The sequence below is a fragment of the Bacillus rossius genome, chromosome 15 (genome assembly GCF_032445375.1).
Source record: "Bacillus rossius redtenbacheri isolate Brsri chromosome 15, Brsri_v3, whole genome shotgun sequence".
In the NCBI taxonomy this organism is placed as follows: Eukaryota; Metazoa; Arthropoda; class Insecta; order Phasmatodea; family Bacillidae; genus Bacillus; species Bacillus rossius.
Genome location: NC_086342.1, coordinates 22515677 through 22529183, shown reverse-complemented (window position 1 = coordinate 22529183; position 13507 = coordinate 22515677). Strand labels below are relative to the sequence as shown.

Sequence of the window (13507 nt, the reverse complement as noted above, 5' to 3'; positions counted from 1 at the left end):
GATGTGCGGGAGTGGCAGCTCTCAGCCACATGACGTGCGCAGTTGCGTACAAAAAAATAATACATTCCGCCTCCCCATGGCGAAGGATGAGTGAAAGAGAAACCTGCTAAACCTTCCCCTCCTCCGGGCTCGATAGAACCGTATCGGCTTTGTGTTAGAGGGAGAGCGAGATACAATCTTAGAGGTTCTCTTAGTTACCGCTAGATGGCAGGCCACAGAGCGACCGCCAGCGACACCCTTCCCATCTGAAGGCCATCTCGCCACTGACGAGCTGGAACTAAGCTCCTGACCTCCCTACATAGTAACGGTCACCCACATAGGCATCTAGACTCTTTAATGATCATATGATACAAAATTCATTGTTTTCGGGCCTGTGACCGTTTTTTACCGTGCACATATCGGACGGTATTGCATAAAAAATAAAGTGATATTTCTTATTATTTTTTTGGAAACAAATTTTTAAAACAACAACATTTAAGAAACAATATGAAATAAATATAGTTCAATACAAGGTCACGCCTCTACATTTATAATCGCTGTAATGTACACTGGGACATTCTATTTACGTTATAGGAAAAAAGATAAATATAGAGAAATATTAAAGAAACCATGCGTATAATGCTCGTTTACAAATAGATCAATTATCATATACCAATATATTTTTTATTTACCTATAGCTACTAAGTGAAATAGCTAGTTTTGAAAGATCAGTAAAATATATTTACAGGTATCCTTGGATGGGTATCAGTAAAACCGAGTGAATATAGTTTCGTTTTTGTAATTGCAACAATGCGTTTATTAAACATACAACAATAATATATGCTACAAGATTATATTACAACCTAAAAGTATTGACTCAGTTCTTGATCACAATCACGCAAAGACACTCTCTCAACAGACTTGAAGATAGTGGAGACGGACGGGGAGCAGGGTATAATAGCATCTGCGGCCACTGGTCACCATATACCAGTCACCAGTCGCCGGTCACAAGTCGCAGTCGCAGTCGCGGCGGCCGGTCACCACCAGGGCGCGGCGCGGTACAGGTAGGGCTCGGGGGCCACGCTGGAGTAGGCGAAGCCGGCGCCGAGCGGCAGGCCGGAGTACAGCGACAGCGGCACCTCGGGGGCAGCAGCTGCGGCCACAGCAGCCCTCTCCACGGCGGCCAGGTGCTCGGCCTTGGCAGCTGCCACCTCAGGGGTGTCCTTGACGGGCTCGGGAGCCCCCAGGGGCGTCGGCACGCCGGCCAGGGCGGCCAGGTGGGCAGCCTTGGCGGCCGCCACCTCAGGGGTGTCCTGCACGGGCTCGGGGGCCACCAGTGGCGCCGAATCCACAGGGGCGGGAGCCTTGGGCAGGTTGGTGGCGGCCACTCGGAAGCCGTTCACGGGGTCGGCGGTGTAGGAGACGGACTGCAGCTTGCCCTCGGCGTCCACGTACGAGTATCCACCGCGGGTGACGCCGTCCCAGGACTTCACCTCGCTCTTGGCTGACGGACCGCCGGCGTAGCCATAGCTGTACTGTCCCAGCGCGTCCTGGGCGTGGTACTGCGTGGAGAGCGAGTAGGGGTAGCCGAGGTAGCCGGGGCGAGCTAGGGCCAGAGCCACCAGCGACAACAGTACTGCCTGCAGGTAGAGCACACACATCATTACTATTATAACTGCTAGAGCGAGTAGGGGTAGCCGAGGTAGCCGGGGCGAGCTAGGGCCAGAGCCACCAGCGACAACAGTACTGCCTGCAGGTGGAGCACACACATCATTACTATTATAACTGCTAGAGCGAGTAGGGGTAGCCGAGGTAGCCGGGGCGAGCTAGGGCCAGAGCCACCAGCGACAACAGTACTGCCTGCAGGTAGAGCACACACATCATTACTATTATAACTGCTAGAGCGAGTAGGGGTAGCCGAGGTAGCCGGGGCGAGCTAGGGCCAGAGCCACCAGCGACAACAGTACTGCCTGCAGGTGGAGCACACACATCATTACTATTATAACTGCTAGAGCGAGTAGGGGTAGCCGAGGTAGCCGGGGCGAGCTAGGGCCAGAGCCACCAGCGACAACAGTACTGCCTGCAGGTAGAGCACACACATCATTACTATTATAACTGCTAGAGCGAGTAGGGGTAGCCGAGGTAGCCGGGGCGAGCTAGGGCCAGAGCCACCAGCGACAACAGTACTGCCTGCAGGTAGAGCACACACTACATTACTATTATAACTGCTAGAGCGAGTAGGGGTAGCCGAGGTAGCCGGGGCGAGCTAGGGCCAGAGCCACCAGCGACAACAGTACTGCCTGCAGGTAGAGCACACACATCATTACTATTATAACTGCTAGAGCGAGTAGGGGTAGCCGAGGTAGCCGGGGCGAGCTAGGGCCAGAGCCACCAGCGACAACAGTACTGCCTGCAGGTAGAGCACACACATCATTACTATTATAACTGCTAGAGCGAGTAGGGGTAGCCGAGGTAGCCGGGGCGAGCTAGGGCCAGAGCCACCAGCGACAACAGTACTGCCTGCAGGTAGAGCACACACATCATTACTATTATAACTGCTAGAGCGAGTAGGGGTAGCCGAGGTAGCCGGGGCGAGCTAGGGCCAGAGCCACCAGCGACAACAGTACTGCCTGCAGGTAGAGCACACACATCATTACTATTATAACTGCTAGAGCGAGTAGGGGTAGCCGAGGTAGCCGGGGCGAGCTAGGGCCAGAGCCACCAGCGACAACAGTACTGCCTGCAGGTGGAGCACACACATCATTACTATTATAACTGCTAGAGCGAGTAGGGGTAGCCGAGGTAGCCGGGGCGAGCTAGGGCCAGAGCCACCAGCGACAACAGTACTGCCTGCAGGTAGAGCACACACATCATTACTATTATAACTGCTAGAGCGAGTAGGGGTAGCCGAGGTAGCCGGGGCGAGCTAGGGCCAGAGCCACCAGCGACAACAGTACTGCCTGCAGGTAGAGCACACACATCATTACTATTATAACTGCTAGAGCGAGTAGGGGTAGCCGAGGTAGCCGGGGCGAGCTAGGGCCAGAGCCACCAGCGACAACAGTACTGCCTGCAGGTAGAGCACACACATCATTACTATTATAACTGCTAGAGCGAGTAGGGGTAGCCGAGGTAGCCGGGGCGAGCTAGGGCCAGAGCCACCAGCGACAACAGTACTGCCTGCAGGTAGAGCACACACATCATTACTATTATAACTGCTAGAGCGAGTAGGGGTAGCCGAGGTAGCCGGGGCGAGCTAGGGCCAGAGCCACCAGCGACAACAGTACTGCCTGCAGGTGGAGCACACACATCATTACTATTATAACTGCTAGAGCGAGTAGGGGTAGCCGAGGTAGCCGGGGCGAGCTAGGGCCAGAGCCACCAGCGACAACAGTACTGCCTGCAGGTAGAGCACACACATCATTACTATTATAACTGCTAGAGCGAGTAGGGGTAGCCGAGGTAGCCGGGGCGAGCTAGGGCCAGAGCCACCAGCGACAACAGTACTGCCTGCAGGTAGAGCACACACATCATTACTATTATAACTGCTAGAGCGAGTAGGGGTAGCCGAGGTAGCCGGGGCGAGCTAGGGCCAGAGCCACCAGCGACAACAGTACTGCCTGCAGGTAGAGCACACACATCATTACTATTATAACTGCTAGAGCGAGTAGGGGTAGCCGAGGTAGCCGGGGCGAGCTAGGGCCAGAGCCACCAGCGACAACAGTACTGCCTGCAGGTAGAGCACACACATCATTACTATTATAACTGCTAGAGCGAGTAGGGGTAGCCGAGGTAGCCGGGGCGAGCTAGGGCCAGAGCCACCAGCGACAACAGTACTGCCTGCAGGTGGAGCACACACATCATTACTATTATAACTGCTAGAGCGAGTAGGGGTAGCCGAGGTAGCCGGGGCGAGCTAGGGCCAGAGCCACCAGCGACAACAGTACTGCCTGCAGGTAGAGCACACACATCATTACTATTATAACTGCTAGAGCGAGTAGGGGTAGCCGAGGTAGCCGGGGCGAGCTAGGGCCAGAGCCACCAGCGACAACAGTACTGCCTGCAGGTAGAGCACACACATCATTACTATTATAACTGCTAGAGCGAGTAGGGGTAGCCGAGGTAGCCGGGGCGAGCTAGGGCCAGAGCCACCAGCGACAACAGTACTGCCTGCAGGTGGAGCACACACATCATTACTATTATAACTGCTAGAGCGAGTAGGGGTAGCCGAGGTAGCCGGGGCGAGCTAGGGCCAGAGCCACCAGCGACAACAGTACTGCCTGCAGGTAGAGCACACACATCATTACTATTATAACTGCTAGAGCGAGTAGGGGTAGCCGAGGTAGCCGGGGCGAGCTAGGGCCACAGCCACCAGCGACAACAGTACTGCCTGCAGGTAGAGCACACACATCATTACTATTATAACTGCTAGAGCGAGTAGGGGTAGCCGAGGTAGCCGGGGCGAGCTAGGGCCAGAGCCACCAGCGACAACAGTACTGCCTGCAGGTAGAGCACACACATCATTACTATTATAACTGCTAGAGCGAGTAGGGGTAGCCGAGGTAGCCGGGGCGAGCTAGGGCCAGAGCCACCAGCGACAACAGTACTGCCTGCAGGTAGAGCACACACATCATTACTATTATAACTGCTAGAGCGAGTAGGGGTAGCCGAGGTAGCCGGGGCGAGCTAGGGCCAGAGCCACCAGCGACAACAGTACTGCCTGCAGGTGGAGCACACACATCATTACTATTATAACTGCTAGAGCGAGTAGGGGTAGCCGAGGTAGCCGGGGCGAGCTAGGGCCAGAGCCACCAGCGACAACAGTACTGCCTGCAGGTAGAGCACACACATCATTACTATTATAACTGCTAGAGCGAGTAGGGGTAGCCGAGGTAGCCGGGGCGAGCTAGGGCCAGAGCCACCAGCGACAACAGTACTGCCTGCAGGTGGAGCACACACATCATTACTATTATAACTGCTAGAGCGAGTAGGGGTAGCCGAGGTAGCCGGGGCGAGCTAGGGCCAGAGCCACCAGCGACAACAGTACTGCCTGCAGGTAGAGCACACACATCATTACTATTATAACTGCTAGAGCGAGTAGGGGTAGCCGAGGTAGCCGGGGCGAGCTAGGGCCAGAGCCACCAGCGACAACAGTACTGCCTGCAGGTAGAGCACACACATCATTACTATTATAACTGCTAGAGCGAGTAGGGGTAGCCGAGGTAGCCGGGGCGAGCTAGGGCCAGAGCCACCAGCGACAACAGTACTGCCTGCAGGTAGAGCACACACATCATTACTATTATAACTGCTAGAGCGAGTAGGGGTAGCCGAGGTAGCCGGGGCGAGCTAGGGCCAGAGCCACCAGCGACAACAGTACTGCCTGCAGGTAGAGCACACACATCATTACTATTATAACTGCTAGAGCGAGTAGGGGTAGCCGAGGTAGCCGGGGCGAGCTAGGGCCAGAGCCACCAGCGACAACAGTACTGCCTGCAGGTGGAGCACACACATCATTACTATTATAACTGCTAGAGCGAGTAGGGGTAGCCGAGGTAGCCGGGGCGAGCTAGGGCCAGAGCCACCAGCGACAACAGTACTGCCTGCAGGTAGAGCACACACATCATTACTATTATAACTGCTAGAGCGAGTAGGGGTAGCCGAGGTAGCCGGGGCGAGCTAGGGCCAGAGCCACCAGCGACAACAGTACTGCCTGCAGGTGGAGCACACACATCATTACTATTATAACTGCTAGAGCGAGTAGGGGTAGCCGAGGTAGCCGGGGCGAGCTAGGGCCAGAGCCACCAGCGACAACAGTACTGCCTGCAGGTAGAGCACACACATCATTACTATTATAACTGCTAGAGCGAGTAGGGGTAGCCGAGGTAGCCGGGGCGAGCTAGGGCCAGAGCCACCAGCGACAACAGTACTGCCTGCAGGTAGAGCACACACATCATTACTATTATAACTGCTAGAGCGAGTAGGGGTAGCCGAGGTAGCCGGGGCGAGCTAGGGCCAGAGCCACCAGCGACAACAGTACTGCCTGCAGGTAGAGCACACACATCATTACTATTATAACTGCTAGAGCGAGTAGGGGTAGCCGAGGTAGCCGGGGCGAGCTAGGGCCAGAGCCACCAGCGACAACAGTACTGCCTGCAGGTAGAGCACACACATCATTACTATTATAACTGCTAGAGCGAGTAGGGGTAGCCGAGGTAGCCGGGGCGAGCTAGGGCCAGAGCCACCAGCGACAACAGTACTGCCTGCAGGTAGAGCACACACATCATTACTATTATAACTGCTAGAGCGAGTAGGGGTAGCCGAGGTAGCCGGGGCGAGCTAGGGCCAGAGCCACCAGCGACAACAGTACTGCCTGCAGGTAGAGCACACACATCATTACTATTATAACTGCTAGAGCGAGTAGGGGTAGCCGAGGTAGCCGGGGCGAGCTAGGGCCAGAGCCACCAGCGACAACAGTACTGCCTGCAGGTGGAGCACACACATCATTACTATTATAACTGCTAGAGCGAGTAGGGGTAGCCGAGGTAGCCGGGGCGAGCTAGGGCCAGAGCCACCAGCGACAACAGTACTGCCTGCAGGTGGAGCACACACATCATTACTATTATAACTGCTAGAGCGAGTAGGGGTAGCCGAGGTAGCCGGGGCGAGCTATAAGGCCAGAGCCACCAGCGACAACAGTACTGCCTGCAGGTAGAGCACACACATCATTACTATTATAACTGCTAGAGCGAGTAGGGGTAGCCGAGGTAGCCGGGGCGAGCTAGGGCCAGAGCCACCAGCGACAACAGTACTGCCTGCAGGTGGAGCACACACATCATTACTATTATAACTGCTAGAGCGAGTAGGGGTAGCCGAGGTAGCCGGGGCGAGCTAGGGCCAGAGCCACCAGCGACAACAGTACTGCCTGCAGGTGGAGCACACACATCATTACTATTATAACTGCTAGAGCGAGTAGGGGTAGCCGAGGTAGCCGGGGCGAGCTAGGGCCAGAGCCACCAGCGACAACAGTACTGCCTGCAGGTAGAGCACACACATCATTACTATTATAACTGCTAGAGCGAGTAGGGGTAGCCGAGGTAGCCGGGGCGAGCTAGGGCCAGAGCCACCAGCGACAACAGTACTGCCTGCAGGTAGAGCACACACATCATTACTATTATAACTGCTAGAGCGAGTAGGGGTAGCCGAGGTAGCCGGGGCGAGCTAGGGCCAGAGCCACCAGCGACAACAGTACTGCCTGCAGGTAGAGCACACACATCATTACTATTATAACTGCTAGAGCGAGTAGGGGTAGCCGAGGTAGCCGGGGCGAGCTAGGGCCAGAGCCACCAGCGACAACAGTACTGCCTGCAGGTAGAGCACACACATCATTACTATTATAACTGCTAGAGCGAGTAGGGGTAGCCGAGGTAGCCGGGGCGAGCTAGGGCCAGAGCCACCAGCGACAACAGTACTGCCTGCAGGTAGAGCACATACATCATTACTATTATAACTGCTAGAGCGAGTAGGGGTATCCGAGGTAGCCGGGGCGAGCTAGGGCCAGAGCCACCAGCGACAACAGTACTGCCTGCAGGTAGAGCACACACATCATTACTATTATAACTGCTAGAGCGAGTAGGGGTAGCCGAGGTAGCCGGGGCGAGCTAGGGCCAGAGCCACCAGCGACAACAGTACTGCCTGCAGGTAGAGCACACACATCATTACTATTATAACTGCTAGAGCGAGTAGGGGTAGCCGAGGTAGCCGGGGCGAGCTAGGGCCAGAGCCACCAGCGACAACAGTACTGCCTGCAGGTAGAGCACACACATCATTACTATTATAACTGCTAGAGCGAGTAGGGGTAGCCGAGGTAGCCGGGGCGAGCTAGGGCCAGAGCCACCAGCGACAACAGTACTGCCTGCAGGTAGAGCACATACATCATTACTATTATAACTGCTAGAGCGAGTAGGGGTAGCCGAGGTAGCCGGGGCGAGCTAGGGCCAGAGCCACCAGCGACAACAGTACTGCCTGCAGGTAGAGCACACACATCATTACTATTATAACTGCTAGAGCGAGTAGGGGTAGCCGAGGTAGCCGGGGCGAGCTAGGGCCAGAGCCACCAGCGACAACAGTACTGCCTGCAGGTGGAGCACACACATCATTACTATTATAACTGCTAGAGCGAGTAGGGGTAGCCGAGGTAGCCGGGGCGAGCTAGGGCCAGAGCCACCAGCGACAACAGTACTGCCTGCAGGTAGAGCACACACATCATTACTATTATAACTGCTAGAGCGAGTAGGGGTAGCCGAGGTAGCCGGGGCGAGCTAGGGCCAGAGCCACCAGCGACAACAGTACTGCCTGCAGGTAGAGCACACACATCATTACTATTATAACTGCTAGAGCGAGTAGGGGTAGCCGAGGTAGCCGGGGCGAGCTAGGGCCAGAGCCACCAGCTACAACAGTACTGCCTGCAGGTAGAGCACACACGTCATTACTATTATAACTGCTAGAGCGAGTAGGGGTAGCCGAGGTAGCCGTGGCGAGCTAGGGCCAGAGCCACCAGCGACAACAGTACTGCCTGCAGGTAGAGCACACACATCATTATTATTATAACTGCTAGAGCGAGTAGGGGTAGCCGAGGTAGCCGGGGCGAGCTAGGGCCAGAGCCACCAGCTACAACAGTACTGCCTGCAGGTAGAGCACACACGTCATTACTATTATAACTGCTAGAGCGAGTAGGGGTAGCCGAGGTAGCCGTGGCGAGCTAGGGCCAGAGCCACCAGCGACAACAGTACTGCCTGCAGGTAGAGCACACACATCATTATTATTATAACTGCTAGAGCGAGTAGGGGTAGCCGAGGTAGCCGGGGCGAGCTAGGGCCAGAGCCACCAGCGAAAACAGTACTTACTGCCTGCAGGTCAGACATTTTCTATTTTAACTACTTAAGCTAACAACATATTAACTTTAGTCCTTAATAATATTATATAATTGCTTTAAGTTTTCATAAAGCCTATTTTAATTTATCTTTTTTTGACTTTATATTTCCATTCCAGTTATCTTTGATATATTTGACATAAATTATTTTTTGTTACAACCCTATTAATAAATAATTTAAATTAATCTTTTAAAGTATATTTTTTAATCATTATGAATAGTTGAGCTACATTTTCTCATTCGTTAAAATAATATTTTTCACAAGTACATTGATTAAAATTCCTTGATTCAAGACTTCTTAGGTTAATTTGATTGGTTCTATTCACGAGAATGTTTTATTCTAGAATTTTAGATTTTAATGGTTGGTATACTATCCAGTTTAATCAATATAACACTTTTTTTGACGGTAAAATGACTTTAATGGGTGTTTATTAGAATATTTTATTGGTATCAGAAGTGCGGTACCCTATTTGGAAAGCATAGTCGTTCAGACATTAGGTCAATTCAGAGCCTTGGAGTCATTGTATGTGTATGTGAGCACTATCTCGCCTTGCAGACGAAAACTGGCGCAATATAGGCGGCCCTCTTCATAAGTTGAGGATTAATAGCCATGTGAATTGCAAGTCGACTTTCCAAACTGTAGATCATAGTAGATCCCTCGGCTGTCTGAAGTCCTTATCGCCCTAACTAAGCGGGCTGAGTATGTGACGTAGGAGAGCCCATTGAAGATTGTTTACATTTGCTCTTGTTTTTTTTCTCAAGTTATATTTATTTTTCGAATTACTACACTCTTTTGCAATTCAATCTCGGAGCTTCACTTGGCATTGTGAAGTATTGGACATATAATTTCACTTGCGCAAAACTTCCGTTACGGAGTTTATGAAACGTATCAGCGATTCATTAACAGGCTATAGAACACGTTCTCAGAACGCTGTAGCGTCTACAAACTCGTGTGACGTGCAGCCCACAAATGAACGGACACACGCAGATTTATTACTAATAGATGATAAGTAGCCTTTTTTCACGAGCTGAGCGTCTGCGTAGTTACGACCGTCTTGAGTAGTTGACGGGATTAAAAAAAAAAAATAACAAATGTTCGCTTATCGAATATTCATGTCAATATTTCAAGAGCAAACCACGTGCCGACTTGAACAAATTGTTCGGCACTTTTGTGTCGTCTCGTTACCATAATAGGACGTTGAAAAATTGCTTCTCCGAAAGCGGACGATGAAAACTGTCATTAGCTTGTTACTTTGTGCATTTCCGCCACGAGCCTCAGAAGCCCTCGGAGTGGTTTACATCCGTAATGTCAGACATTAAAATCATAAATCTTTCTTTATTTTCGTATCGTTAGCACTCTTCGCATGTGAAGATAATGCGAATGTTTTTCGAGACTAACTATATGCTAGAATAACACACCGAAAAAAAAAAGTTTCTGAACTTTTACAAAAGATTCCTTTGAAAAACTGTTGCCAAGAAACACTTTGTAATACTACAAGAAAGATATTATAAATCTGTACAACACGTGGCTATGGTTTTTTTTTGCATATATGAAATACGTTTTACAAAAATTGGCACAAAATTTTATATTTTAACTGATGTTTCATTCAAGCATAATTATTTAAAACTATGGAAAAATAATAGAATATTCAATAATTAGAATTTACTTCGTTTTATTGTGCTTATTAATGTGCGCAGTTGATACTGGAAAACTATTTAGGGAAAGGTTTACAAATAACTTTAACTATTGGAGGTACTGCGGCAACACAAAGCATAAATGCTCGGGTAACAATCCGAACCCAGTATTACTGCGGTCACAAAATTGTAGCGATACCGTTGTTTTCATGTAAATATAAAAACTGACAATTATCTGTAATTTTACTTTAATATTTCTGTTGAATTTACAAAAACAAAAAAAATGCTGCTCTCTCGAGGCATCGTCTGTGTTTCTTGATTGTTTGTGTTTCTCTCAGACACATGTCTTACTGTCAACTCACTCATCACAGCCATTCTGTGCGGAGGCAAAGTGTCCCGAACGGCACTGCCAAATAAGGCAATGGTTTCTCTTGCAGACATCTACCAGTTGCATGGAACACTACCTGTCCCTAATAATTAAAAAAAAAAAGATATTGTTGACTATCAAATACCCACCATGAATAACAGATTTTTTTTTGTATTTATTTTGCTGCCAATGATAGTCGTTTTAAGATTATAAAGATTTTGTGTACATTTTAATATGACTTTGAGGTGCTATCATTTCTGGAGGTTTTGAGTCACATGAGCAAGGCACCCGTATCATATGCCTAGATATACGAATACATTTCATGTTAAGGTGTTTCACAAAACAATGTAGCCTTTTTTATTATAGTCATTAGTCATTGTCTGTGGTCGGTGAGAGGTGTTCTCTCTCACTAGAGGGGTCCAATGAGAATGTGGGTACCATAATGCTGCGCGCCCACATTTCGCCCCAAAGACAAGAAAAAAGCTACAGTGATTTGTGAATTATCTTGACACGAGATGTAATAGCGAAATACAGGTGTTCTTACAGATGCCACTTTACAACTATGGGTGAGGCAGTGAACTAATTCGTAGAATTTCCATCACATTAGAGCAACTCCTGAAATGTGAGCGGCGATACTCAGTTAGGTTTTCGGAGAGCGTCTCTAAAATTGTAAAGCTAGCTATAAAGTTTTGTAAACTTCAAGACACAATTATGGAGACGTGAATTTTTTTGGGGTGTTTAGATGGTACGAATATAATTTTCAACAGACGCAAAATAATTTTAATCAGTACCTAGCGACTGGAAAAATTCGCGGTTTCAATTACCTCTAGGATAGACTCCGATATTTTCCATGTACTCAGCAAATCTCATTGGATACTGATTCGGACATCCACTTTCTCATGGTCCTTCAGATAAACTGTGGCCCAATCACTGAAGCAGCAAAAAGCTAAACGTATTTTGATTTTAGTCCATCGTGAAATGATTCCACAAATTTTTCCTGTCTCTATTAATCAGTTCTTTTTTAGGATAGCCTGAAACATTTGTTATTATGACGATGGCGATTATAATGATAATGAGTTTGATGATGATGATGATGATTGGGGTCACCAACACGGAGGTTGGGATAATGTGGCCACGTTGTGACCAGGCGAGATGATACCGTCATGGTCGGTTGTCGTCTTCTGCAGTCTGTAGTTGAAGAGACAGCGTGACACTTAGTACCAACATTGGAAAGGATAATCTTATACAAGTGAAAAATCCTTGATTTGGTCGGAAATTGAACCTATTACGAAATCAATTACTAAAAAACACTATCTTGGACTTTTTTGGCCATTTATCTGAATTGGATTGTAGAGTTTTTTTTAGAATGTATGTGGAAAAAAATTTACAACGATACCAATTATACACTGTGTGTTTTGTTTGCAAAATGTATGAAAAATAATTTTTTCCGACGTAACGAACGTTATTAGAAATCGAAATTTAGTCTTTTTCGATTTTCGCCTTGCTCTGCTCATGCGCGGGATAAGGTTTGGAATTGCGTCGTAAGGTTACAAAAGGTAGATCTGTAACTGTGGCTCCTGAATAAATGCGCATTTCAACGTGAATCAACCGTAAGTACTTTTTTCTAATAAAAAATAATATTTGATTCTCAGCCCATTCGAGAAAGTCCCGTGTAACTCAGGTTAGTACCTTGCTTTGAATTAGTTTTCTTTTCATGTAAATTGGTCACGTAGTATCCTAAACATACATACTTACATTTCACATTCCTATCCATACATAAAAATCTCGAGTGTTAATATGGTATTTAAGAATACATCGTGAGCATCGCACATAAAAATAATTCTAAGATATACACTGAAATTTTACCCAAGGAAAACTATTAAATGTTTTAAATAATAAAACTAGCCACATACTCCACAATGAAAAGTCTTTATCCTTTTTTTTCTTTTTACAGCTAATGGCGTAAGTATCGTTAACGAACGTTTTGACAGTACGCTGCAATAGTCTTTTCTTCATGTGAGAATTATTGCGTTAGTTAAGTGAAACTTTTTTAAACGTGGCCACTAATTTAAAACCTATTTAATTAAATGTTTAGCCATCATTTCTACAAAATTTGTTAAGAACTTTATAATTTTTGGGTGAATGCTGGTTTCAGGCAATAGATAAATATATAAAAAATTTGCGTGTTCATAGATGGGTGTTTCTCCGGTGCTTGAGTGCGTGGAGAGATCTGAGAGTCGCAACGCTTGTTGCCTATCACCGAGGGGAACGTCTCGTGCCGTGTTGCCTACCCACCCAGGGGCCAGTGAGACACGGGAAGAGCACGGGGCACGGGGACCGCGCTACTCACCAAGGTCCTCATGATGCGATGTCGTCTAGCGCTGCTGGGTGGTGCCAGTACTCGCTAGGGAGATGCGACTCGAGTGGTGCCTGGAAGTCGTCCGGACGCCTCCTTTTATACAGCACGCACCCGCCGGTCCCTGCCTGCCCCACCTCTTATCACCTCCCGGGCGCCCCGCCAATCGCGCCTTCAGGGGGGCGTGGCCGTGGAAGGGGAGAGGGTGGGGGACATCTGAGGTGCTTCAGCATACCTGTCC

At 49.3% G+C, this 13507-nt stretch overlaps 1 protein-coding gene across 1 annotated transcript; it reads right to left on the bottom strand.

Moving 5' to 3' along the window:
• Positions 1-772: 772 nt before the first annotated feature.
• LOC134539437 (cuticle protein 6-like) lies at positions 773-13336 on the bottom strand. The gene is made up of 2 exons (XM_063381474.1): positions 13261-13336; positions 773-1619 (listed from the first exon to the last, which is right to left on the bottom strand). The coding sequence occupies exons 1-2, from the start codon at positions 13270-13272 to the stop codon at positions 1017-1019; spliced, it is 615 nt and encodes a 204-aa protein (XP_063237544.1). The 5' UTR covers positions 13273-13336; the 3' UTR covers positions 773-1016.
• Positions 13337-13507: the final 171 nt, after the last annotated feature.